This window comes from Anser brachyrhynchus, assembly GCF_964034855.1.
Source record: "Anser brachyrhynchus genome assembly, chromosome: 21".
Taxonomy (NCBI): Eukaryota; Metazoa; Chordata; class Aves; order Anseriformes; family Anatidae; genus Anser; species Anser brachyrhynchus.
Window position 1 is genome coordinate 7,162,598 of NC_137714.1, and position 27,626 is coordinate 7,190,223.

The 27,626-nt window shown below is 39.4% G+C and overlaps 2 protein-coding genes across 7 annotated transcripts in view; one reads left to right on the plus strand and one right to left on the minus strand.

Annotated features, from left to right (window-relative positions):
• GNB1 (G protein subunit beta 1) overlaps nucleotides 1-13,526 on the minus strand; it is a 45,528-nt gene extending 32,002 nt beyond the window's left edge. For 2 of the 6 annotated variants that reach the window (XM_080564498.1, XM_080564500.1), the window contains exon 1: nucleotides 13,146-13,485. The gene's annotated coding sequence lies outside the window, so the exon portion shown is untranslated. Of the gene's footprint in view, nucleotides 1-12,352; nucleotides 12,611-13,145 lie in introns of those variants that run through there. The other 4 variants (XM_080564499.1, XM_080564503.1, XM_080564501.1 and 1 more) reach the window with 4 other exon arrangements.
• On the plus strand, nucleotides 458-23,199 carry LOC308181041 (uncharacterized protein; the record flags this gene model as incomplete). Its single annotated transcript, XM_080563618.1, has 6 exons — nucleotides 458-517; nucleotides 13,395-13,914; nucleotides 14,260-14,358; nucleotides 17,295-17,364; nucleotides 18,013-18,082; nucleotides 21,240-23,199. The coding sequence occupies 5 exons, from the start codon at nucleotides 458-460 to the stop codon at nucleotides 18,035-18,037; spliced, it is 774 nt and encodes a 257-aa protein (XP_080419744.1). The 3' UTR covers nucleotides 18,038-18,082; nucleotides 21,240-23,199.
• Nucleotides 23,200-27,626: the final 4,427 nt, after the last annotated feature.

Consider the following 27,626-nt stretch of genomic DNA (forward strand, 5'->3'; position numbering starts at 1 on the left):
TTGGTTCTAACTTCAATCATCATCTTTCATTGTTTCCTTTGACTCTCACCACTAACCTCCAGGTTTTTGGGGAGCATTTTCACTTCATTTGTAAACTGACCAGAGTGTTTACCCGAGCACAGCAGAGCATGTGCAATACAGCTATCCCCGTCCCACACCAACAGCAGCACCACTGACACACGCAGATTTTCTTCCTAGTCAGAATTATTGCCACGAACAGGGCAACAGCTCTAAAGGGGGTAATACTACTGGATTAAGTATTACTGGATCCAAACACCATCTCCCTAACACACAACTAGCACAAGTATTTTTGAGATATCAATTTTCCAGCAGGTTTTCAATTCATTTTCTGTGACTTGTGTTCAATGAGTCCTCACAAAGACTGACGCATTTATCAAGATTATTTCTTCAAATTCTCGCCCAGCAACTCCACAGCAGGTGCTCATCGGAGCACAACATGCGACTAGATAATGTCAAACAGGCATATGAACGGCTAGTTGCAAAAACGGGTACGGAGGTAGGCAATTACACCATCTCCTCTTACCAAAATCCTTAAGATTACAATAAAATCCATCAAGCGGATCAAGTGACATTCACTGACAGTTACAGGGTAAGATGAGAGCACGGATTTTCCGAAGGCCCAAACAATATTGCTCTCAGCTCTGCTGCCAACACATCTCTATCGGGATAGGTTGGCATGATCTTCCAATTTATCTGCTCAACACTACTAAAATGTGTGAAACAATACATGAATTACCATTACAGTGACATCAGGAGGTACATTAGGATCTTCTCTACAGTATTTATTTTATTAGAGGAGGGAACGGGCCATGTGATCACTTATTTACAATAAAGAACAAACTAAAGAATGAATACTAGTGAAAATACAATAAAATCAGTAAGACTCTACAAGTACGAGCACCAAAAATGAGAACTTCCTATTGTTGCATTCTTTATTTCCATGAACTTCAGCTTAACTATTTTAATCAACAGAAGCTGAATCATCCATTTTATCCTACAAATGCCAGCTAGTAGAGTCAACTCAGTCAAAGGAGAATGAGCTGCTTCCTATTTTCACCCTTTAAAGAATGCAACCGACCAACTTTCAGGATGCTATGTTTAGCAATGTTACTTTTTACATCTTTAAAAGTCAATTTAAAATTAGTAGAAAGACCCAATCTAATTAACAAGTTCTTATCCTTGAGCTGAGCAAGCCATTTACACATATATGTCACTCTTTTATGGACAATTTTGCTTCTGAAGGCGCTCTCCTTTCTTCCAAGCAAGTAGTCACCAATTTCAGTCGATATTCACAAGATTACCTGACTTATGGGACAGTGAGGTCCTTATAACGCTAATGAAAAACAATTTGCTTTTAGAAGCAGAAAGATAATTTAAATCCTATCAAGACAAAATTGTGCTTTATCATACAGACCAAAGAGTATCCCCCCAAAATGGTTTTCATTGTTAGGATCCGATCCTGGAGAAGTACTTCACTAACATGATTCTTCCTTCTGCTCTCATCAAGATCAACTCTGAGAAAATAAACAAGCTTTACCCTATTAAGATCTTAATGAGAAACACAAAAAAAAACAAAGGTACCCCCATCTTGTAGATAGTTATTAAATCTTCACCAGACTATTTAGTAACTACTAACAACTACCATAACTATTATCACATCCTGCTTCAACCAAAAAATGGTAGTTAAGACATTTGAACAAACTGTCTGCTCTCTTTGTGCCTCTGCTACCCAGACTATATGGCCTCAGAGATCATAACCAAAAGAAAAATATTTCTTCTTTACAACTCTGTTAGAGACCTTACCAAGCTTCTAATTACTAATTAATAAATACATTTATTTCACTGAAATAAAAATTTAGATGACTGAACTGCACACTTATCTTGGTTAACAAAGCATTATTAGAAAGAAGGTATGCTATACCACTAAATAACCACTTTCCAGCACCCGTCTGAAGATAATAAAAGTATTTATACTTAAAACCAACAAAAAAATCTTTTATCTGCTATATGCATGAAGTAATACTCAAGTAGAGATTAAAATATAGCATGACTTCCATAATCTTTTTACCCAAAATAGATTGAGTAATACTTTGTTCTCTAGCCCTGCAATCAACATAATCCATCTTTAGTCAATGCGCAAGCAGTTCCATTAGTTTTGATAACAATGATTTATACCTCCTAGTAGCTCATTGATTTCTCCCAGCAATTGCTGTATTTTGATATGTACCGTTGATATAAAACCAGTTCAGGTACAGGAGAACAGCAACAAGAAAAACAAGGCTGATGGACTGAAAAGTAGGGTAACGCAGGTGACTTTAAAGCCAGTAGGACTGAGAACGGGTTTTTAGGAACAGACAATGCAACAATGCTTAATGCCGATATGGAACGTAAACTTCAAGTACAACCCAGGGACAGCACCGCCAGAGAAAGCACAAAGGTACAACAGGAAATACTTGCTTTCACCCTTGGACATTCCGTGTTCCACAGTACTGCATTAACCCTCTTAAAACTGGCATCAGGCTAGGTCGCAGTTGTATTCCTCTAGATAGAATCAATCTGGGTAGGTGATAAAAATATAGAGGAAAACATAGTAATAGAAAAAATAAATCCGCTGGGGTTATGGGCCAGGGTGAGAATTAAATAAGACAAAGAAAACCGGACATATCAGAAGACAAAAATATACATGCCAGGTGAGGAAAGTAAAGCATGTTTAACAAATGCCTGTAACCTTCACATTTTTGCACCTATTTCCTGATCCTCTGCACACACACTTTACAGTCACTGTTTCATGCTTACTTGGAGTCATTGAACACTACCGTTGTGCAAAACTGTGGGTTTTTTTGTTGTTTTTTGTGGGGAGGAAGGTGAGGGAAAAGGTGTTTTTGAGCTTGTTTTTAAAAAAGAAAACACACCAACTGTAGCAGACAATGCACCAATCGTCCCGGTCCTTTACAGATAGAAGCGGGGACTGTTGTAGCCTTACACGGAATATTAACGACTGACTTGTGAACAACATGGCTGTAGTCGTACTCAGCTCCAGCTTCCCCCTCTGTTTGCTTCTAAGTTCCGTCATCTTCTGCAAGAGCTGAGCTGCTCATTAACTAGAAGCTGAACTATCAGTTTTACAGCACGGTGCATGGTCGAGAACTATTTGCCATCCGGGTTTCTTTAACAGGCTGGATCGTGAAGCGAGGCAGCTGAAGAGCAGATGTCTGTGCCACCGTCTGCGACAGAGGGCAGCAATAACTGGCTTCCCCAGAGCGAGCCCTTTGGAGCTTAACTCACAACTGCAAGGATAAGGAAAAGCAACAACAACAAAACTATTACAGGATAATTTAGACTGAGAAATCGGAACCAAGCGAATGAAGTCTTGGATTCTCCACAGTATGTATCCGGAAAACAGGTAGTCACTGCTAACTAAGTGATACAGCTTAACGCGTTATGCTCAATTCCCAGAGCAGTCAACAAAAAGTATAATTTCCAAAGCCAAAGGTTTTTAAATGTTCCTGTTCTATATCATTTCACTTGAAGCATCACGCAGTCTTTTAACCATGTAACATTGCATATTAAGTTCTACAGTAAGACCTGCCACAAGGGCAATCAACTGCAGGTAGTTTTAAAAGCCACAACCAATTCTTCTAGGGTAAGAACCTGTATCTGTAGGAAACTACTTAACAGCTACACAAACAGAAGCCAAAAGTATTAATGCAATAGATAAATATCAATAAAGATAACGTATTTCTTAAGCAAATTACCTTAATATTGAGTTAGTTTTGCTACCCTGCTTAGACTCCCTGAAAACATCAGAGATGTGCCATTATTTTTTTCCCCCTCATTTGGCAAGGAGCATGACTGTGCATGGCACAGGATGAAATTCACAAGTTTAATAAACATCGCATGATCTTAGTACAGTATTGCTGGTACTATTTTAAATCCTTGCTCTGTATTCCTGTACACTAAGCTTTCAAGGGAGAAAAAGCTTCTCTCATATCAGAACGACCTACAAAGAAATCCTATTTTGATAACAAAACAGTTCATTTCTTGCCCTACTAAGTGAGAGCTCATAACAAAGCCATTGGTCAATGCCACCTTGCTTTTCTATACCACTCGCATTTACGTACAGTAATTTCAAGTAGTGGAAGGTCAACCTGTGCTTTGTGCAAGAGGTTCATCAGTTAACTGTCAAACCTACACAGAAAGACAAAGAAATTCACTAAGACTGCAGAGCAACCTTGAAGTACCCATTTTAGGAGAAAACAGGCACTTCAGCAATTTGATTTCAAATACCTAGAAGACATTTTTTCTTTACTTTAGACAATCACAGCAGAAGTCAATGACTGTTACAGTTTAAGGATTTTAATATAATTTCTAACTTATTTTTAAATTCATGTAGACTATGGCTCCAACATGTACTATTCAAAAATTAGTTCATGGAGTGTGTAACTTAAAAAGATGTATTTATGCACCATTCATCCACAAAATCAGACTGGTTATTACTGGGTTTTGAGAAGCAAGAAGAGCAATTCCAACTACAAGTTTTCAGGCTCAACAGATCTATAAATCACTGGCCAGATAGGATCTGTCAACTTGTAGCAAAATCTAGGACTTCGTAACCCGAAGCACAATTACATTACTTTAAGCACCAAGCGAACTGTTCTTGATCTTCGTACACACAACACCTTTGCTAGACAGCAGCATATCTGCCTAAATCTTCAGCATTTTACCACTTCACAAAGAACATGCAACAGGAATATCAAACATATGCTCCAACAAAGAGAGTTCTTTAATTAGTACAGCACGATCTTATTTTGAGTACCAAAGGTTTCAGCAGACTATCACATCTACTTTGTTTTTCTAGACAAACAGAAAAAATTGCCACCACCCCCACCCCCCAAACACATTTGTTAGGCTAGCTGGAGAAAACAGTGCTGGGAACAAAACAGAAGAAATCCCAGAGGATAATAATCACGTTTCTTCTCAGCACCTTGAAGCACACAAACTAATGGTACTCAGCAGAGCATGTGTGTATTTACTGAAGACATAACACTGAGTTTCGTATTATGCAGCTGTAAGTCATGATGTTTTATGCACTGGAAGTTAAGTTTATGTATTTTTTATTTTTCAGATTAAAGCACTACTATGTTCGCTATCTAACATATACCTCAAATCATTTGGCATTAACCAAGATGTATCAGCTCAGCAATTAAAATGAACTTAAGTGGAACAGAACTAATTACATTTATGGCAGAAACAGACTCGCTGCACTAGTTTTCACCACTGAGATCTTACTAGAAAATATTAGTATTTCACTACTGAAGATAACTAAGCATCGACTTTTAATGTATCAGAATTAACAAAAAATGCACATTGATACCTTCTGTCCTTTTTAAGTCTTGGAGCTCCGACCTGCCTCCCATCCCTCGTTTCTGTAAAACACTGTTAAATGAAATTGCCCAAAAGGGTGGACAAAATACAAAGTATTCAGATTTTAAAACAGAACGTAGCAGGGCAGTTCAATTCCTCTCGTTTCTGATGAAAGCCACATCTCCCCCACGCATCATCACAAAAGGACATCAGTGCCTCAGGTAGTACTTCGCAATGCCTGACATCTGGACAGATACAAGCAGACTACATCTCTCCAAAATCATTTGTAGGCTTAACAGCCTGCTCAGTAACCCTCAGCAAAGGAAGTCTAGTAAACCATACTGTGTTACCACATACGTTCCATTAAGAATGAGAAAGTCCTTACGGTAAAGCACACACCGTTAATACTAGGTACTTATATTTCAGTTTCCTCTGAAGTTAAACTGCAATTTTGAAGTGAACAATTATAAATTCTTCTGTCAGGACAGAACTGGAAATCTGTTTCAACATGTCACAAAAAAAAAAAAACAAAACATTCAGCTTATCACATAACATCAGGGTCTTGCAAATAATTTTAGATAACCTCCACTTATTGACTGGTGTCCTAAAATATCAGGGTGAACACAAAGCACGTGGTAAGGAACAGACTTCTAAAATGGTTCCTTATAGCTTGCCCAAGATAAGCCAAAAAGGACAGAATAGGATGATAAAAATAAAAATGCAAAGTTAACAGCTCACCTGAAATCATTTAAGCAGAAATTATTGTTCTTTCTGTACAAAGACAATAAATGGTACCAGCTGTTTAATTAAGCCTAATGTAACAAAAGAAAAAACAAGCCACAGAAGCAAGGCATTGCTTTCCTGTCAGCAATGTCAACGTTGTGGGCGTTTGCCTTTCTGAAAGTCATATAGAGAGCCTTGCAGAACATCTTATTTTGTTTTCTACAGTCGCTACAGTTTGGTTTTGGAGTAAGGATGAGCAAAATCATCACTGAGACCTGAATTGATTAAATATTCACAACTAGTCTGAAAGACCGTATGCTGGAGTTCCCAGACCTAAGTGTTTTTTTTTTCCCCTTTGCAAGGGTAAAAAAAAAAAAAGCTGTAAATAGTGACAAAAATCTTCACATAGTTTTTAATATAGTTCTGCATTACATAAAGCTACAAAAATTATCTAATCCATCTAATTATGGATAATTAATATTTTCTTTTTTGTGAGAGCTGGCAGGCATTACTGCAGTCTTCAAGAAGACAGCTAAATGATATTCTCATCACGATAAACATAACTGGCAAGAAGTTTTAAGCAAACCCTCCTGTTTCTCAGACCACTGCAGGAACGTGCAAGAAAAAAAAAAGTATTTAACTGTCTAGAATTCAATTAATCCTTGTAATCTATGAAGGGTATTTCTTTTCTACACAGAGAACCTTTAGAAATCGCATTGATTTGGCAGGCTGAAATTCTAATTAATCAAAAACATTTTTAATGAAGCAGTTTCACACTAACCGCTTATAGCAACAAACAACATCTCTTATTATAACAGCAAATAGATTTTCATTCATTCTTTCCCTTTGTTTCCTCATTTTTTTTGTATTCAAGTTCTTATTACTACCTATGAAAATAATTTGAAGATTTAGCCTGTCTTTACCACCATCAGTTACAGAACTACCTTACCCATCATCTGCTTTAAGCTCCCTCAGATCACCTTTTTTAATTCTTCAGACTCATTTTCATTTATACATTATTAGATTCCAAAACCGACAAGGCAGACAGATCAAGTTTTAGCTCTTCAATCCCACCAAATCAAAAACAACCGTAATTCATCTCTTCTTAATTCTGTGACAACAGGCAAAAACACTTTGTTTCAACAATTCTTAAGCTAAAAATATTTGGAGAAAAATATTTTTAGAACAAGTTTACCTGAATATTCAAGTCAGTAAGAAATCTCAGCAATCCTACACGGATTCTGTCTGCCCACAAGCCAAGCAGACCCAGGCTCACAAGCAAGTTTCCCATGCCAGCTGCACTGCAAGAGTCACCTACATGCATGCTTTAGGTCTACACTGGGTTGGAGATATTGGGATTAATTTCGACCTCCATAAAAAAAGGGCTATACTTTAATAACCTTGCATTTACCTTAAGAGTGCAGACACAGATAATTACCACGGATCAGCTGACAACGCTAACCTATTCATTAATCCAAAACCAAGTCTTGGGATGACACCTGCAACATCTAAAGCACCGCTACTTTAAACCTGCTACAGTTACTTGCACTGGTTTTCAACAGGACTTAAATCTGGCAAGATCTAAATAACTGAAACATTTGCTTCCTAACTGCTTTCCCAAGCCCACACTTACTCCTGTGCTCTGTGTCATTGATTCCCCCACCAATGAACTGTAATTTCAGAAACCAGGGCAATGTGGAACGTTTATTGGGGTATCCTTTTTTCCTGCAACTTGAAAATTTTTAAGACCTAAACAACTGAGCATTCAGGCCAGCAATAAAAACCCTGGGCAGAATTTAGAGCTACTTCCGAGACTCCCATGATGTCCCCAAAATACATTTTGGCTTACACTTACAAGTTGTCTTGTAGACATCCAATTACGCTCAGTGTTACTGGGGATGCTGTAAGACGTATGTAGCCACACGAGGTCTCAGCTGCTCCCAGACAGCAGGCATGGATGCTGTCGTGTCATTTCTCTCTAGCTGGGCTCAGGAAGAACTAGTATTCCTGGGCGCCCAGGAATACATGGGGAAGGGCAAACATTTCCCCCTCCACCCAGTACACTCAGGGTTCCAGCTGCAGTCTCACAGATAAGCAGAAATATTTTGTTATATTTCAAGAGACTTATCATAATATGCTACGCCACGAATAAATCTACTAACACAAACATTTAATACACATTAATAGTTTTACAAGATATTAATTGTAAAGAACACATTTTAAAAAGGCCAGCTGTTAAAAGCAGACCAATAAAATATCTGACCTTTATGTCATCCTCCCCCCCAAATTTGAATGTGTAATTTTATTCAAAGGCCAAACCATATCCTTGCTACTTAAAAGTCTTCTAGTGCTTAATAAAAACGCAATATTCTGCTAGAAAACCTATTCTGGAGCATCAACGTTCTTGTACTAGGAAGCTTTCCACAGTAATTTACATTGATTATTCTGGCATCTAAAGCAAAGGTACTGTTAGTAGCCAGCTCAATGCTTTTAAAAACCTCTTAACATTCTGCTGAACTACCAGTTGGCTCAAGTACCTATGGATTCTGCATACATTTCTGTTTGGTGAAAAACAAATCCACACACACAAATCCCTAGCATACTAGACACCCTGTGAAGAAATAATAAATTGAGATTCTATGTTAAATAGAAACTTAGGGACTTGGGAGTATTTTTGTTTTTTATCATGACCTTGGTTAATACAAGTTCCAACATTACCAGTGGGGAGAAAAAAAACATTTTGAATGTAGTATGTATTCTTTTCGTTTTGAGCTTGCACTTTGAGCATTCAAGAGGCTCCCTTAAAAAATAGTCCATTTTATCTTCAATCAAATGTTTAACATTTCACCAACACAAGGTAGTTACTGTCAAGGTTATAGATAGTTTTTTCCAACATCAGCAGTAAAATACTGTAAAATAAATACCCCAAATACTGGCATGAACACAGGCATTAGAGACTCCAAAGAAGATTCACCTAAGCATATTTCAACCACATGAACGCGTGATTTCTCATTGCGACTTCCTAGCAGCAAACTAGCGCTAAGTGGAATTCTTGAAACAATACGGTATGCCATATGGCTAAAACTGGATATTAAAATTGAGAATATCAATTACCAATCCACTAATGCTGAGAGCCAAAATCCACGGACAGTAAGAATTTAATCCAATTCAGATACTAAACATGAGCCAGGCCTGACATACAGAAGACAAATCTACTGCCGCTTGCACAGAAAGCAAGGAACTCCAATCTCCTATCAGGGTGACTACAAAACTAAATAAATTCAAAGCTTTCTTAATATTCCAAACTACGGCAATAGGCCTACTAAGGATCTGCAAAAGCAATGCTCCTTCCATATGAACTGGTAGCTCATTTTGCACCATGATTAAGAAATCACAGCTCCTAAGAAGCAGCAGGATTGTTTCCCACATGACCAAACCGAAGGCTCCAAAGCACCAGGAAGTTATTACATACTGCAGCCAACGTCATCTGGTTTAATTTCAAGAAAAGGCACCCTAAAAAACACAACAGATATATATTTCTACTATAATTAAAGGATCCCCAAAGTAATTGCATTAATTGGAGAATTTTCTCATTCTGAGCAGATTAGTCTTAATTGCTCTGGTTTCAAGTTTTAATAGCTGTGGAACATTCGTTCTTGAATGATATTAAGAACGATGCTACACAAAGTTCTAAATACTTCCTAATTATACTAATTTTATTGATTACTTACACAAGTAGAGAAATTCTCACTATGTCTAAACACAACTTTTTCAGATTTCCATGAGGTAGGAAAATCCAAAACCTGTTCTTGCTAGGATTTATTGTGTAATTCTAATTTTACATGTTGTCAATGATTTAAATGACCTAACAGCTACAAGGACTTAACAAGGATAAATACAATTTCTCTTATTCACTACAGGATCCCACTTCATCCTACTCCTTTCTGATCCTATACTGAGAGGCCAAATATCTAGCACCAAAAAATTTTTTTAAATTTACAGTTAGTTTCAAGTTTAACAGAACATCAAAAGTGCTAATAGATTGAACTAACCATTTATTGGACAAGTATTCTTGTTTAATAATTTGATCTTGATAGGATCTGTACAGGACCAAAACACATTTGGCTAATCTCATCTTCCCCCCACCCCCCCAACAATGAAAATGAAAAAAACACACAAGTTTCAACTGCAAATTGGGTCTTCTTCCTTCTTTATGAACTACAGCTAGGCTATTACAGAAAAGTAACAAACACCTGATTATACATGAAGTCATACATAAACACTACTAAAAAGATTGATATTACCAAGGGCTTCGAGGTCATTTGAATACAGGAGACACAACCATCATTTCTTATTGTTCCTACTGGGTACTATATTATTTTAAGCCTGAGTCCAGTATACCAAATATTGACCAAGCTATTTTATTCAAGCTACCAAAGTTAAGAAGCTTGGCTCTATAGTGAAATATCATAAAAGTTACCACAGGAAAGTCCATTAAAATATATATATATTAAAAAAAAAAAACAAACATAAAAACTGTTTTAGAATTTTCCATTGTTCCTTTAAAATACAATACCTCGCAGAAGCAGAACCTTTTTAATACCCCCAAACCCTTTCTTGCTCTTCCCCGTAACAAGAACAATTACCTGGAGCATGACAATAATTTCGGGTCAGAAGCAGCTTACAGAGCCGCCAGATGTGGCGAGCACTGGGCAGCAGCCAGGCGACTCCTCTGTGCCCCAGGAAGGCACCTGCCTGCGCGGGGCCTGCTACCTGACTAGCAGAGAGCCTGCAGCCGTGCTCAGCCCTCGCAGAGCCTCCCCAATACCTGTCTTCCAGGTTTAAAATGCCGTTTTTCAGCAACAGGCTTCAGAAAAACAAAGAGCATTTTGATGGTACTAAGCAGGCACTGCGAGGTATAAAAAAAATCGTGTCACCCCTTTATCCAGTGACAGCCGATGTGAAGATTTCAATACAAGTAGTTACTCCTCCCACCAGTTCCTATCTGGAGAAGCTCACAAAAATGAAGAAAAACCCACCGATCTCTCTCAATAATCTCCCCAATGCTCCTCCTACCCCCACCCAAAAAAAAAGAAGCAAGCAAACCGAACAAGAAAGTAAATCTAAATACAATTATGAAATAAGATCTAGTTTGGCAAAGCTGTGGTGAGGAGGAGTTGAAAAATGAGAGCTGCCTTGCTGCAAACGCCATCTTGTTGCAGCTATTGGGCCCAGGCACAGAGAGATCCATTCATTCACAGCAAAAAGAAAATCAAACACACACCCTGGCTAATCTGCGGCCACCAAAACAACTACACGATTATCAGCCCTTCTCTTTCTCCCCTCCTAAAGCACACGAGGGGAAAAAAAATCTGATACTTTACACGTAGAATAAATTTAGAGCTTAACATGATCTCCCCGTTTTCTTGCATGCATTTCACACACGCCGGCAGCATTTTGTCTCGATTCGCATCCTTGTGCTGAGCAGATCAGCTTAAAATACGGGATAACTCTCACGATTAGGGGCAGATATTTTACAGTAGTGAAATGTTTAATTTTCTGATTTTCAATTGCCCCTTCCAACTTCAGCCAACAATTCTCAAAAGCTGTTCAATAACCAGTAAAACCTTGCATTCACAGTCCTTTCCTCCTATTTTCTACTGTGGGGACAATACATAATAACGTGGCACTCGGCACCCTAGAAAGGATGCCTAATTTCAAATGAGTCCCACCTATGACTTTGTTAGGGAATAATGAAGTATCACATTCGTTAAAATTTCAGCTCAGCTTCAGGAATGATAAATTGACATCTTAGAATAACATCTACATCATTCTGATTTTCTTCTGGACTAGATTTTTTTTTTTTTTAATAAAATGTCTCTTTTATATGCAAGATTTTCCATCTTTTCATTTCATACAAAGGTGTAGGAGTTAAAAATCCTACCCCTTAGGTATTCGTTCCATGGGTAAAATATATATATATACACGTTTAAAATAATATTGAAGCCTTTTTGATAGTTAATCGGGAACCAAAATAATATTTTTAACGTTTCCAAGGAGGAAACTCCTTTTTCCTATTGTACAGCCTCCATTACCGCTGCTACGGGCACACAAAAATATGCAGCACCGTAATAGATGGGGGAATGATAAATGCGAAGCAAAATGCATCCTCATCTGTGATCTTAAGGAGAAGAAAACACCCCCGGGCTCCCCGCCGTGCAGGGGGTGCTGGAGGCAGCCTTACCCTGTCGGTCTCGCCCCTCTCTCCTCTCAGTCAGCTTTCCACCATTACAGCAGCCCCACCATAGCTTTCTCTCGAGTGTTTTCTCCAAGCATTCCTTCTGCCGGCTTGATTTCTCTGGAAACTCACCTTTTGTATTTTAACAAAACAGCCCCCCCCACCTCCCCCCTTTAACGCAGACCACCGCGGCGTAATTACAATTAAAAATGGATCCCCGCAAAACCCAGCGTCCCCTCCCTTTTCGCCTTAAAGCCTCCAAGAGAGAAAGGGTCCCACCCCCACCTTTTTCTCTCCTCCTCCTCCAGCCACAACCACACTTCTTTTTTAGGGGAGGCAGGAGCAGGGGCGAGGTGGGGAAGGGGAGCTCGGCGCCCCCGCCATGCTGAGGCGGCCCCGCCATGAGCCGCCCTTCCCGCCCGCTGAGGCGAGGAGGGGGCTGAAATTTTTTTTTGGGGGGGGGGGGGGGGGTGAGGACGAAAAATGGGGGCACCAGGGCAGGCTGAGAGAAGCGGAGGAAGGGGAGGAAGGAGGGAAAAGAGAAGTGCGGCAGCGATGGGGAAGAACGGGGGAGGGGAGCGGGGTGGAAGGGCGCAGCCACGCAGAGGAAGAAGGAACCGGGGATGGAGGGGGAGAGCTGAGGGAAAGGGGGGGGGCGGCGGGAAGATGGCCTCAGGGTGGGGCTGCGGCGGGGACGAAGGGCTCGGGGAGCCCCGTGTGGGGGAGAAGGGGGCTGAAGAAAGCCGGGCAAGGCTTTATTGGGGTCCGACCCGCCCCAGCCCGACCCGCGGCCGGTTACCTGCTCATTAACGGGGCCGCTTCGGCCGCCCGCGGCTCCTGCCCGCGTCCCCGCCGGCCTGGGGAGGGGAAGGGAGGAGGAGAAGGATGGCGAGGAGGAAGGCAGCCGTCCGCGCTGGGTCTGGCCGATCCCGCCGAGGCAGCGAGCAGCTCGGGCCGTAGAGTCGGAAGCGGAGAGCAGCGGAGGGGGGGGGGGCAAAGGGGTGTCGCTGGCTCTCGGCTCCTCCTCGCACGTTCGGTCCCCGCTTAGCTCCCCGCAGCCATCGGGAAGCAAGCAGCCTGGGCGCGGTTAACCTCCCCCCCCAGCCGCCCCGCCCGTGCTGCCCGGCCGGGAAACCCCGGCTCGGCTCGGCTCCTCCTCACAGCCAGCCCCCGGTACGGCGCCGCCCCGCTACCCAACCCCAACCCCAGGCCGACGGCGCCCAAGGCCTCTTTCGTTCCCCTTAGGCAGCGCCCTGCTCCCTTAGCCCCTCAGGAGCTTGTGGAGGCTGAAAAAAAGGGGTTTTGCTGCCGGGAAGGGCGCTGGAGGAGCCGCTTTCCTCCGCCCCGTCCTCGGGCGCTGCCTCCTCACAGCGCGGACAAAGGGCGCGGGCCGCCCGGGTTTCGCTTCCCGCCCTCACGGGGCGCCCAGGCCCGACGCCAGCTCGGCGGTGAAAAGCCCGGCGTAAACAGCAAAAAAACAGCCCCGAAAGTGGCGCTAAACGGTCAAAAAGAGCGTGGAGGGAGAGCAGGGTTTGGAGGGAGAGCAGATAAACCTTTTTCACTGAAGTGTGAGGATATTAAATATATGAATTGTGGGCCTTTACGCACAAGTAATGGCGGAGGTGGGGGGTTGAGGCTTTAAAAAGCTGCTATCAAGTACTAAATCCCCTTTGTATCGCCATGTTTCTGTCAGGGACTTAAAAATTATGGCAGCTCTGTCGGCTTCCACCTTCATAATTATATTTTGTGGTATCAGTTTCAAGGGAACTCGCAGGGCCAAAGTTTCCAGGGGCTTATTTTCATATTCTACTTATGGGATAAGCATCCATCTCTCCTCTGGAAAGCATTATAGGAAAGAGCAAGTTAAAAAATGACAATGTGAAAAAAAAATAAAATCAATTTCTGTTTTACAGACTGGACCTCACGTAACCCAGGCAGGACAGATGTTACCAATATGGGATCATTTCACTCCAGTGCTCATACACTAAAACTTCATTACTTATTGATGGAAAGTAAGTACATAGTATTGCATCATTTTTTCTCCTATCAACATGTATAAATGTTTTTCCCGTTTGTTCATATGAGCAGAAAAAAGTAGCTAAAATAAAAAGTTAAAAAGGATTAAAAAATTTTGAAGACATACTTAAAAGCCTATCTGGAAAGATTATATTCTAATAAAATGGAATTTAATTTAAAAAAAGTTAAGAGACCATTTTTTTTATCTGCAAACTTCCAGCCTAGCAGAATTAAAAACAAAACAAAAAACTGCGACTTGCCATCATGCTTTCCGAGAAAGGTAGGTGTGGTTACCTGTAATTAGTAAGAGAAAGCATAGGTTTGTCAATTAAACTGTAGGAAAGTGGGTTAGCAATTATTCAGGTTGTCTGTTAAAAACAACTGCTATAACCTGGTGTGGTTAAGCCTTTGTTTTATAATAATCAAATGTTTGTTTTTAAATAACGTATGTGCTGTGCTAAGGCTTTAATTCTTTGTCCTGAGATTTCCAAGTAACAAAATCGGAAATTTACTGAAAATAGAATAAAACATTCATTAACTATAGTCGCAAATTGCTTCTATTTTGTTTAGCAGCCATGGGGAAATAATTTCTTTTCCATCCCCTCCAAGAAATAGGCATGTGTGTTCATCATAGACAGAAATTGTCCCCTTAAAATCTGTGGAAGCACTTGTATACAGGTTGGAGATGTATGTAAATGTTCTTGAGAATGGATGTAGAGATTTGTCTTGCATTCCTTTCAGCAAAATACAGATTAAATTTAACTGCTTAAGAAACAACGCAACAAGTGTATTAGATACGTGCAAAGTATTTTAGAGATCTAAAAAGCAGTTGTATACGCTGCTGCAATATTTAACTCCAATAGTCAAATGGCTATAAGTGCATGTTTTTTTGTGTCCATGGGTTGTTTTTGACTGTGGAAATTTTAGGTAACACTGAATGATCTGGAAGAAACCTGTGTAACACACAGATTATACAGAAACATAGATTTCTGAAGTTCATAACAAATAGTAAATAACATTTTATTTCTCTAAGAGCTCTGGCATTGAGATTTTGTTGTTGGACTGGAAGATTCATTGTATGAATTGTCTGTATCATAATAAAATTATAGTACCTAAACCTTTTTTTTTTAATGTAAAATATACATAATGATCTTATCCTGTCCCAGGAATCTTTAATTTAATTTTCATTCTAATTTTTTATGCGTTCTCTGATTTATGAGAGCTAAAGGTAACGTCCTGTCTTGAGGTCTGTGCTACACCAACTCTTAAAATCTGTGGAGTTTGGTTAAGGAAACAGGACAGGACAAATAGAGTTATATCTGCTGAGTGACAACTAATTATTTCACCACACCTATTCTTTTGTAAAAACACAACTGTGCAGTAGTTCCTGTTTCTGATCCAGTGTTTTAATTACATCTCATCTCCAGTGAAAAATATGATTGATATATAGCTATACTACTAGTATGAAGAAAGATTATGAAGGCTGGAAATGGTTGTTGACAGGGTGGAGGGTTGTTTGAGGTGTTGTGGTTTTTTTTGGTTTGGTTGCGTTGGGGTTTTCTTTGTAAATCTCCCTGGACAAATCAGTTGTGCTGCATTTTTAAATCTTCCTGAAGAATCGCACATTACTGTGCGCAACACAATGCACAGAATGTTTCATTCTGGTGTCTTCATGTAGTCCCATCCTGGAAGCTACCGTATGTACATTATTTTTAACACTTTTTTCATTTTTAACCTATTTTTTTGTATGTGCATACAGATACAATCAAAACCTGTCCTAGATTGTATTTGGTGCAAGTGTGCAACAGTCATTAGAAATAAACTCATACATGGATTAAGTCCACTTATCTGTTTCTGTGTCACATTACCGTTTTAGATTTAAAAAAAAGTTGGTAACTAAAATTTTAGCTGAAATTAGCTGCTAATACCTGAAGACCTAATATCCATAATTAACAAAAAGAAGTCTTTGATTTTTTTAATGAGTACAGTTTCAGGTAGCTGGTATATCTCAAGCAAATTAAAATGCCTGAAGTAGATGGGAGATGTAACTCACGTTACTTTCACAAAATAGTGAGAATTCTTATGCCAGGGGCTTCCATACATGCTAGGACTAGGTCAGCTGAAGCAAAGAGAGATTTTTTTTTTCCCCTCCAGAAGCTTGATTTAGATCTGAAAACCTCCTGTAAGCAGGTTGCTCCATAATTCTCAGTTGCAAAATTTCTTGCACCTTTTTCTCAATCATCTTATATTAACCCCTTTATAGAGTGTGCCAAATGAGATAAATTTTTAGACAGATTCACTTGTTTATGTGTTTCTTTAAATGTTTCAAACATGAAGACAAAACTAGCGCAAGTCTGTTGTATTTGGTATGCTACTAGAACACCTGTTTTTGCAGGCTGCTCTGTCATTCAAAACCTGCACGTTACAGCGCACTACAGCGCACTGGTGAAGCTGTAAAATATTGTTTCAAGTTATTCATTGAACACGAAAGAGGTGGTTGTTAAAATGGCCATCTCCATAAATACTGTATATATGAAACTTTTCTGAACAGGGAACAATTATGCCACACAATTTTATATTTTTATCAATTCCTGATTTATAGGACATCTGCTTAAAGACAGCCAGTGACTGCATACACTTAAAAAGTTGCTTTTTGGTTCCAGCCTCCAGGATCTGCTTTCCCTCTTACATACATGTGTCTGCCATCACTGATAAAAACAAAGGTTACTAAGCATCTTGTGAAATAGACTTAAGAGTCTTGACGACCAAAAAAATGCCACTTTTCTTCCCTGGTCTAAGATGATTTTGCAGTGAGAAAATAAGGGTGGAGTACTGTCCGGGAGTGAAAATCCCAGAATGTTTTCTACATTCTGGTCTTTTCGTATCTGTATCATAATCATCAGACCTGTAAAATTCTGTTTTACATTTGCAGGACACCACACCATGCAACTTGAGGGCTCAGATGGCCACAGGCATCCCACTCAGACATCTCTGCTGCAGAGGTAATAACTTGCATTGAAAGTGTGGATGAGACAGATTGCGTTAATGAACTGCTTCAGGCATCCCAACTATACCTTTTGTCAAATGTACGGCTGTATCTTTACCACTAAGGCAATTAGAAATACAGAGCTGGAAGGTGCAGTTGAGTTTTTGAGTCTAGCAGCTCATACAACAAGTAACCATGCCATGGGATGTCCTTTGAAAGCTGTGGAAACTGTTTAGAAACAGTTATATTTCTCATTTGGTGATGCCGTAATGTATAGAGCAGTGTTTTTGGAGGAATCCTTACTGGATCTTGATCAATGTAACAGTTAAAAAGACAATTGTTGCTTGTCTTAGGCTGCAGGAGTAGGAAATCTTGTTCAAAAGCAGAAAGATAGAAGAACGGATATTACATAGTCCTGAGAGAAGGCGTTCTTGTTAAACAAGAAGAGCTAGGATGTAACTTGGTCCCCAAAGTATTAATGAGAACAAGTTTTATTTGCAAGTGAAATTGCCTTGTATACTGCTTAGGAATGTGTTACATTCATGTTTTATTGAATGTTTTGTCAGTATTTTTGTAATTTCTTAGAATCCAATTCATTTTTGCATACAAATAGCGTTGTTATTGCATTTTTGTAATCAAAATTTACATATTCTTGTCTGAGTAGATATACCGCATGTTTCTTATGGTAACTTCAGACGTTCCTGGACTTTGAAAGAATAATCGTCACCAAACAGGTATAAATTACACTCTCTAACGGGCAAAACCCATCACGTAACAAAATTGTATAGCACCCGAGATGGTATAAAAATACTTGAGAAATAGAAAATAATTATTTATTTTGCCTACTTCTCCACTTGTGACATCCCAGGTGAGTGTTTCTAATGAGTTTACCCAAACCAATAACTCAGGAAAGCACCTCATATTCCAGTATCATCACACCAACGCTGTTTTCCATTGCAGTGTATTTTGTCTGCCTTTGTATTCCTTGATTTCTAGTAGGCAGAATAGCGTATGTTCTACGAAAACTGCAGAGATTCATAGAGTATTCACTTATTTTGATTTTGTTTCAAGTTCTCACCTATTTGGTCCCATCTTTCCACCAAAATTAAGTGACACACAGAGCATTTCAGCTCAGCTATGCATTATTCCCAAATCTGTTCTGAGGATCAGGAACTCTTTCGTATTTCTTAAACTGATTTGTAACTGTTCAACCTGCTGTTCTTTGCCAATTCTTTTACAGTTAAGTTAAAATCATGCTGCTACGTTCCTAGGAAGTACTCAAGTAGCAGAATATCAAAATCATTCATTAAAGGAAGTTAATAAAAGCTTACTGAATAGAAATACTCAGTGAGGCCAGGCAGAGGAAAAAGCAGAGTAACTGAGTCTCCTTAGCTACATTCTGCAGTCTCAGTTTCTTTCAGCTTGCCTATTACAATGGAACTAAAAAGTTATATTATATTCTCTTCTGACTAAAAATGTTTTGCTAATCTCATGTTTTGTTCTCAGAATTCATTTTAAAATAATTGATAAGATTTTAAAGTAGCATAAACTAGCTTTGCAAGTCATCATGTAATTTAGCACAGAAAGGCAGGAAAGTCCATGTGCCTGAGTTTCTTAACTAGTATAGTCTTGGAAGATGATATTGAACTTACTATGGTATGGATTATTGTGGTTCATCTATGAAATGGATTCAAGAATACTTAATTCAGAATTGTTGAGAAACTTCGCAAATTGCTCTAAAATCCTTTGGAAAAAAAAATCTACATATGAGCCAAGCAGAGCAGTCCTGAAGGCCCACGCTATCCTATAGATTTTGTTCTACCACATCAGTGTGCATGTGTTACTGTGAACCTAATAAGCATATCCATTATGTGACAGTAAATCTCATTCTTAACAGAAGCAGAGTAAGCTACACAGGAACAGTACACACTGACAAGCATATGTCCAAAAAGGAATTGTGTATTTTTGTTTTGTCATAAATTCTGGTTGAGGCAGTTTATTTCTAGAGGAAAACTGTATTCAGTTCCTGTCGCCCTGTGACCCAATTAAGATCAACGCTACGCATCTCTGACTTCAACAGTCATAAAAAATCATTGCCTAGTTCCTGAATGTGATTGTTATATTTAGCAAATCTTGAAGCATTTCCTAAAGCCAAAATATATCACTACTCTTGTCTTAGACGTAGGAAACTGATGGATATCCACGTGAAATTACTTAGCCGCTACCACCTAGCAGTTTAAGGAAAGAAGTGAGAGGAAACGTTAGTGCTGCTTGAACCTGGATCTATGGCACTGACTACAAGGAATACTAATTTTATACTGTGATACAATCGTACAGAGTGATCCAAATATATAATTTTGCAATCTATATTTATACTTGTTCTACAAACTAACAGAACTTGTCTGCTGGGAGTAAGCTCTGTTCTGAATTTTCCTATATGTTCAGCTTACAACCTTGAAGCATATATGGGAGTCTCAAGGTTGGTCCAAGCCTGTTTGCACACTTACCAACTACTTTTTCCTCCTCTTTTTTCCTTCTATCTGTGCAAACCCATTTGGAGTGAGCCAGAAGAATATTTTTTGTGCCTTTTTTTTTTTTTCCTACAACCAGAATTGTATCGGAAATCTTTTCCATGTCCTGGTGATTGTAAGAGATCTTGTTCTGTTTTTCTTTCACATTCAAGTGTGTATTATTAGTTTACTTGTTAGTTTTTTCCCTATATCTTGAAGCTCATCAAGCCATAAATCAACTTCTTAAAAGTCCTCTGGTGCTGGAGCATGACAAAGACAATGCAAAGCTGCCCTACCTGGGCAAATGGATGTTTTGCAACATGATGAAATCCCTTAGTGGCATGAAACAGATGTTGCACTGGTTTGAATCACAGCAAACATTGCTGGGAACAGGGGAGAATATAGAATTTAAAATATATAGAATATAAAATAGCATTTTCTTTAAAACCTCTTACCATACACCCAGTATAGGTTGTTTGGAGCTGAGATGGATCTGAAGCAGTAAATGTGCAGATATTAACGAGCAAGTAAATGGACGTATTTCTTGCATGGACACCTATCCTGCAGCTATAATAGCACAAAAGGGCATTGTTATCACAGTCTTAGAGATAGGATTCTACAGGGTGTGTCAGTACATCTGTGGATATATATATATATTTGTAAATACACATGCATACACACCAACTGTACACAGTCTTCTTTAAGTAACTGATCTTTTCAGTAGCATGAATGCAGATGAAGCAGTTTGAGTAAAAGCCTAAAGTCTTTTATTTTCCCATTTAAAGGGACTTTCCTCAAGGGTGTAATTGTCTCATTGGGCAACTAACAGGAAAACAACTGGTACCCTGGAGATGCTGAGAATTTAGAATCCACATTGAGATTTCAGCCTAGCTACTAAACTTTCCATGATGTCAGCTGCATCAGACCTGTGGTGAGGTTTGTCTGCAGGAAATACCTTCAAGTACATAAAATAATCTGCTTATCTAGCTACATGTCAGATTCCTGTAGAAGATTCTTCGATCCTTGACATAGCAGTCCAGAAAGCGGGCACAGGTGTCACAGTGAAGTAGCTACTGAATGTTGAATTACTGAGCAGGGTGATGCTTTTTCAGAGACTTATACTTATTTCATTGCTGCAGTTGCAGTAAAGCTTCAGTGCTGCTGCAGATTCCAGAAAACAAAAACTGCATTCATAAGGCAAAAATATTTGGAGTAAGGGACTCGTATCACTCTCTTTGGAGAATCTATGTTTAGCCAAACAAAGCCTATTTGTGGTAAAGGAAAAGGATGAGGCATGCTTAGAAAATTCAGTAGTCATTCATTTAATTGCAAGAGATAATAAAATGAGCAGATTCAATAATGGTTACTTCCTGTATTGCAGAAGTAAGCATTTATTTCGGGAAGTATACTGGAACTAAGCAAAAGAGTCTGAAAAATGGGTAGACTTCCACCATCCACGTCAAGCAAAAGTGGCAACTGAATTCAGCCCAAGCACTCTGTTAATGCACTGGAAGAGAACTCAGTGAAGAACAAAAAAAGTACACCCATCTTACTGTTTCAGAAGAAAAAATCTGTGTGAATGTTATAGAAGATGTATAGAGGATATTTATAGACTGTATGACAATTTCTCCTAAAAATGCTAAAAAGAATTGAGATGTTAGCATGCAGGACTCTTATCTACCTTGCTGTTCAGCTGATGATAAGAAAAAAGGCTTGAAACAAATCTACTTTCTCAGCTCTCTAAAAATTCACATCTTTTGAACATGAGAGCAAGTCCTCTATTTTATTAAAAAATAAAAAGAACTTTCTTGTGACCTCTGAGACTCAGGTACAGCAAACATCCCAAGTCTCAAACCAGTTGTCAAAGATCCTAATTCTGCAAGACCCTTTCTTGTGAGCACCTGTTCAAAGAAGATGCGCTTATAAAATTCGTGTTTCCAAGCAACAAAACAAAACAAAGTAAAACATCTCTGTCAGGGGAACTGACAGAGGCAGTGGCCTCATTAGTGAAGTCTGATTTTCTGAGGCCAAGCAATACTATTCTAAGAGTTCAGGGGAGATTTTAAGTTACTTGAACACATGACACGGAGGAGTTTTACCCTTGTCTTAACAGAGCCATAATGTCACTGTGCATGCTTGAATGCTGAAACTGGTTATAAAAAAAAAACAAAAAACAAAAGCAGACAACCTCTTGGCATGTAGTGCCACAGCAAATGGTGCCATGGAGAGAAAGGTGAGCACGCCCTCCAGCCTTACTACCCGTGAGGTAGGCAACTTCACAACTGCAACTTCTACAACTACAGGACAGTCATGTTGGTAATTCCCCCACACAGCAGAGAAGCAATGGTTTATGGCAGCGGGCTTGAAATTCCAGAGTCGGAGACTGATCTTTTAAGTTTTATTCTTGGCTTAGCTATGGAATCTGATTGTGAACAAAATATTTAGTTCCTTTGCTTTATGTGCACCGGTGAGGAATGGACATAATAATGTGCAATGGTATTGCAAACTTAAAACAGTAACACCTTCAACGTATTTTGAGATTTTAGAGGTTGGAAGAGATGAAGAAATTGTAGCTGTTGTTGCTGCTGTTACTGAATTCAGTTTGTCAGCTCTAGAAATAAGATTTGAAATCCATTGGCAGGGATATGGGACAAGTTACAACCTTTTTTTTGGTGGGATTCACGTGTGGAAATATGTGCTTGAGCCAGCAGGAAGTCTCTCTTTGGGAAGAATTAACGTGTGAGTAAATAAACAGCAGGCAAAACTAGTTTCTTATACAAAGACAATTACACATCATGGAATAAATTAAGCCCTTCTACATGTATATTTTTGCTTAAAACTATTGAAAACAATTTTGATGGAAAATATTTCGAAAACCTTAGAACACAGATTTGGACTAATGTTTTAAAGGGTTAAGGCAAGCTTTCAAAAACTAGATAGTCAAAGTAACATAAACCACAGGCTTTCCCCACTGATAACAGGTCTCCATGAACACGCACAAAACAGGGAAGAGAACTCACAAACAGGCAATGTGATTAGTTATTTCTCTATAAGCCTGTAGCTTTCTATTAGCTGAACAAACTAGTTTTGGATAAAGTCTATTCTTAGGCGATTATTATGTGCTGAATTTTGATGCTTGATTGAAGACATTTTTTACTTGTGAACTGTAACAGCTGGAAAACAGGTTTTATATTATACTGTGAACAACATGCTAACACTTTTTTTTACGTAAGAAAGCTCAGCAACAGAGCTATAATATTTCCTGTGTGTGTTTAGACTGAGTTATGCTGTTATATTACTGATGTGTATTATGCTAATCCAATAAAACATAAAGACTATTGTATCTTTTGTATCTTCTACCACACTGGTACCAGTAGGGATTTGCATTGGTAATATAACAGCAACAGAACAATCTAGAGAATTGTTGAAGTTTCCTATTTTGAGGTTATGGATACAAGCCTACAAGTCAGTAAAATTCCCCACAAACTTCAGTGACTTCTGGAAGGTTTAGAACTAGAAAAAAAATACGGCACCATGAAAGACAGACACAGCAATATGCTATTCATCACTTAATTAAAAACACAACATATATGGTGACAATTTCAAATGAGCGAACTTACTGCAGTATTTTGAACAGCTTAGATTACTGGATAGTATTTTTAAAAATAGTTTTCTTTCCTTTGAATTTAGTATTTTAAAATAAGTGATCAAGTAGTACTGGAAATAAACTAGTGCAGACCACACAGACAGAGCAGAACACTGCCCTTGGATCATTTTTCCATGTTCATACCTTCTACTTAATCTTTTGGACATACGGATTACAGACTACCATGATAATATGCCTGAAGATAATTTAAAGAATATGTCAGAGGAGAAAAAAAAGACACCCCGAAAACCAATTCCTATCCATAACATCTTACAATATTAGAAACTTAAGTAAATGTACTTCTCACAATTTAAAACGTGAGTTTGCTTTTTTTGCATTTCATTTGGTTTTATCATCAGATTATTCAATTGCAGTTTTTGCATCTCCCATAGTTCTTTACTCTGTGTGTGTGTGTGTGTGTTGAATCCTCATAAGAAATGTAATACAAATAACCAGGAATGACATTTTCAGTATTTTTAATAAAAATCTTTTTCCACTGTCAAAATTAATGTTGGAGTCTCAGCTAAAAGCATTATGTGGTTTATTAATACGCACTAGTCAGCAGGTCTACATCTAGATAGAGTATCACCCTCGGGCATTTGTTATTGACTGTACTGCTATTTATTATTTATTAATCTGCTACTGTGAGCATCTGAACGTGGCCAAAGCTCAGTGAGTCCTTTTTCTCATACATATGCATGAGTAAGAGGGTGACGTGGTAGGGGTTTTAAAAACTTGCCACTTCCCAAAGCAAGCGATTGCACTTGGCACTGAGGTGAGTCCCAGTTTCATGCTTTCGTGCTTTGTGCCAGTCTTGTGGTAGGCTGCACGTTAGTAACATAAGAAGGCTGTCAGATTTGATCCAAGGGCAGTGTTCTGCGCTGTCTGTGTGGACTGCACTAGTTTATTTCCAATACCGCACTTGCTTAACCTGGGCTGCAGCTAAATCAGCCCCGTGTACTTCTGCCCACACGTATGGCGATAACAGAATCGAGGGGAGGTCTCAGGAACGGATAGATTCAATTGGAGCAGGGGGTGGTGGTAAGAGAGCTGTAGCTCTTCCTGTCCTCCTCCTCCTCCTATTGTAACTAGTGGGAAGAGTCTGCATCCTGCAACACATGACGAGCAATTAGCTGCTCAGGCCTCTCTCCCCCTGCTCGTGTTGCTGCTGTACTGCTGTCTTTTCTGGCTGTGCTAGCAAAAGGTACTGAAGCAGGTGCTGCTGCTGTTCCTCTCCCCAGCATAGCATGTTCTGTTCTGGAGGTAGGTCGGTGATAGAATAAACTATGCCTGGTGGAGCTTAGTCATAACTGCTCTGCAAATGCCGCACGCTGGTTTTGTTATACCCAGAAAGCATTCTTGTAGGGAACATGTTCACCATGCAGTGAAGCACTAGAAGCACAGCCACACATCCTAGAGATAGCTCTACAGGCAGGTTTCGGAACTGAAAGCATCAGAAGCTGCCCTGGTGTGTTGCCACACCTGGATTTAGCCCGGCTGTACAGCACTTCACTGCCACGGCTGTGCCACCTCTGCCATCCTGGCGAGGAGCTTGGCACATACACAAATGCCACGAGGTAGTGCCAGTTTGCACAGCTCTAGCTCAGAGGTTTTAATGTTGTGTCACACTTTCTGCGTCGTTGTTCTCCTAGCATACCTAACATGTGCTGCCAGAGCTTAGTTATAACATGTTGTTGTTGTCATCATCATTTGTTTTTATTTTTGTTGTTGTTTTTGTACTTTTTTCATATCTGTTTCAATCTGAGGCTCAAACTAGACTGGCCATCAGCCCAGAGGCTAGCAAGTTGTTTTTAAAGGACTCCAAAGCCTAGATAAAAATCAAGCAATTGAGATTAGCCTATTAAAATTAGTTTTAGCTTAGGTGATGACTTGATCCAGGCCTGGTTTTCTGTAGTTCTTACTCTGCAGTTGTGGCACGTTTATATTATGGCCAAGTACCCACTGTCATCAGTAAGAGTTTTGCCTGGTTTGTTGTAGAAGTAGGACTGAATGGCAAAAACAGTCACCTTTGACACACACTTCGGTGATGCTTGCTTTAGGGACTAGGTTCAGCTTTGTAGACAGCTAGAAAATGCAACTCAACTGTTAAGAATATTTTGGGGATTAAGTCTTGTCCTTAAGAACCACTTGGTCTGTTGTGCTGCCTGTCTTGTATGCTGCAGCTGAAGGTACTGGGTGTAAAAGCTAACTGTTCTACAGTCAGCTGAGTTTTCACACAGCACAGGCAAGGCTTAAATATATTCCCTGCTGTTCTGCATATAAGGAGGTGGAGGAAGGAAATCTGGAGAGGAAGCTGAACTTCCTGTGCCAGAGTTTTTATACTGGAGCCTTCCCTGAATTCAAAACAATGCAGCAACAGCTTAAAATATGAATCACTAGAACTGCAGACATGCAGGATTTGATTGTCTGCCAGGAAGACCCCACAACTGTGATTAGGGATTCATGTGTTTTTTTGTAAATCCATAACAGAAACAATCTGACTCATTTTTGGACCTAGCAGTTGCCTTTCTTCCCCCACCCCATCTCCAGACTGAGAAGAAACTCCCTCTTTGTAGTTTCATTTCTCTGAATGCTGTTTCAGATTTATGAAGTAGCTAATTTGGGCATCTGGATTAATCACGAGCATGTGGATAAATGACTGCACAAGCTGAGATACAACAAAAATGGGCACCAAATGGCCATCTTACAGGGCCAGGTCTAAGCAGACAGTCAGGGGAGGTGAAAAGTAAGGACTGTGGCAACTAGAACTTTCAGCTACATGGATACATGTACACACTTGCAGTTTTAAATTTTGTAATTATAAATGAAGATATCACCAAACTAATCCTATAAGTTACCAAGTTATCCTGATTTTGTTTCCTGTTATTTAGTTATATTAATGTGACCCAGCATCTCACACACTGATTAAAGCTTAGAGATTTTGGATTATAAATTTCAGGCCTACACTAGTGAGATATGTTTAAAAATAAAGAGGTAGAAATCAATACGAAACTTAGATATTTTGTTGTTGTTATAGCATAGCACTAAGCAGTTGTTTTACAGTATTGCTAGGTACAATTCCCTTAAGAAAACTTTTTTTTTTTCAAATTGCTGATCATTTTGATTGAAACCTATGGGAACAAGGGCATGAGCTGGTGAAATACAGCTTTCTTGTCAATGACAATGAGAGAAACTGGAGAAAAGGAAGATCTTTCTTTTCTGGGCTGCAACAGCATTATTCCTCTTGTTCTTTTTTTAATCCAGGCGACTTCCTGTACTTCTAAAACATCATCTCCCACAGGAGGGGGTACTTGCATAGCATTTTCCACCCAAAAGCACCATGCAAAGCAGTAGGTAGATTGCATTTATTTTTTGTGCTTTCAAGCAGCTTACCATTTCTGATTAAACAGGTCCTGTAGAAGCATCTCCTCTGCTCTGTCTGATTTAGTCTTGCCAGTTTTCTCCCCATTGGTACTCAAATCAGCAGCACACTGAGCTGACCGCTGTAATCACAAGCCTGTGCTGAACTCTCACCGTATGAGATGATGCAATGCTGGTCTAAGTAGTGCAACAAGAAAGCATTGCATAGGTAGCATCAAAGCATACAGCCTGCCAGCACAGTGTGAGGAGGTAAACAGGATGATTAGGTATCCAGCTCACATGATATTTCCCATGGTTTGCTTTATGCAGCTGTTGATTCTAGACGTACATTCAGTAGAAATAAATTTAATGTCACAGTTAAATTCAGGTGAAATTCCTAAATGATAGGATCTAGGCAAGTTGGAAAGAAGATGCCATTAGATTTTGATAATTAAGGGATTGAAGCATCTGACATACGATGAGAAGACAAGCAAGCTGGGTTTCTTTAGCCTCAAGGCTCAGGTGAGATCATGCCAATGATGGTATACAACACCTGATGGGAAAGCATAAAGAAGAAAGAGGAGGAATTTTCTCAGCAGGCACCCACTGACAGGGCAAGAAGCAGCAGCAGCAAACTGAAATGGGAAAAAATTCCACTCAAATGTTCAAAAAAGCTACTTCTACTTTAAGGGTGGTCAGGCACTAGAGCAGATTGCTCAGAAAGATGGAATCTGATTTTGGAGAATTCAAAGGGAGATTAGG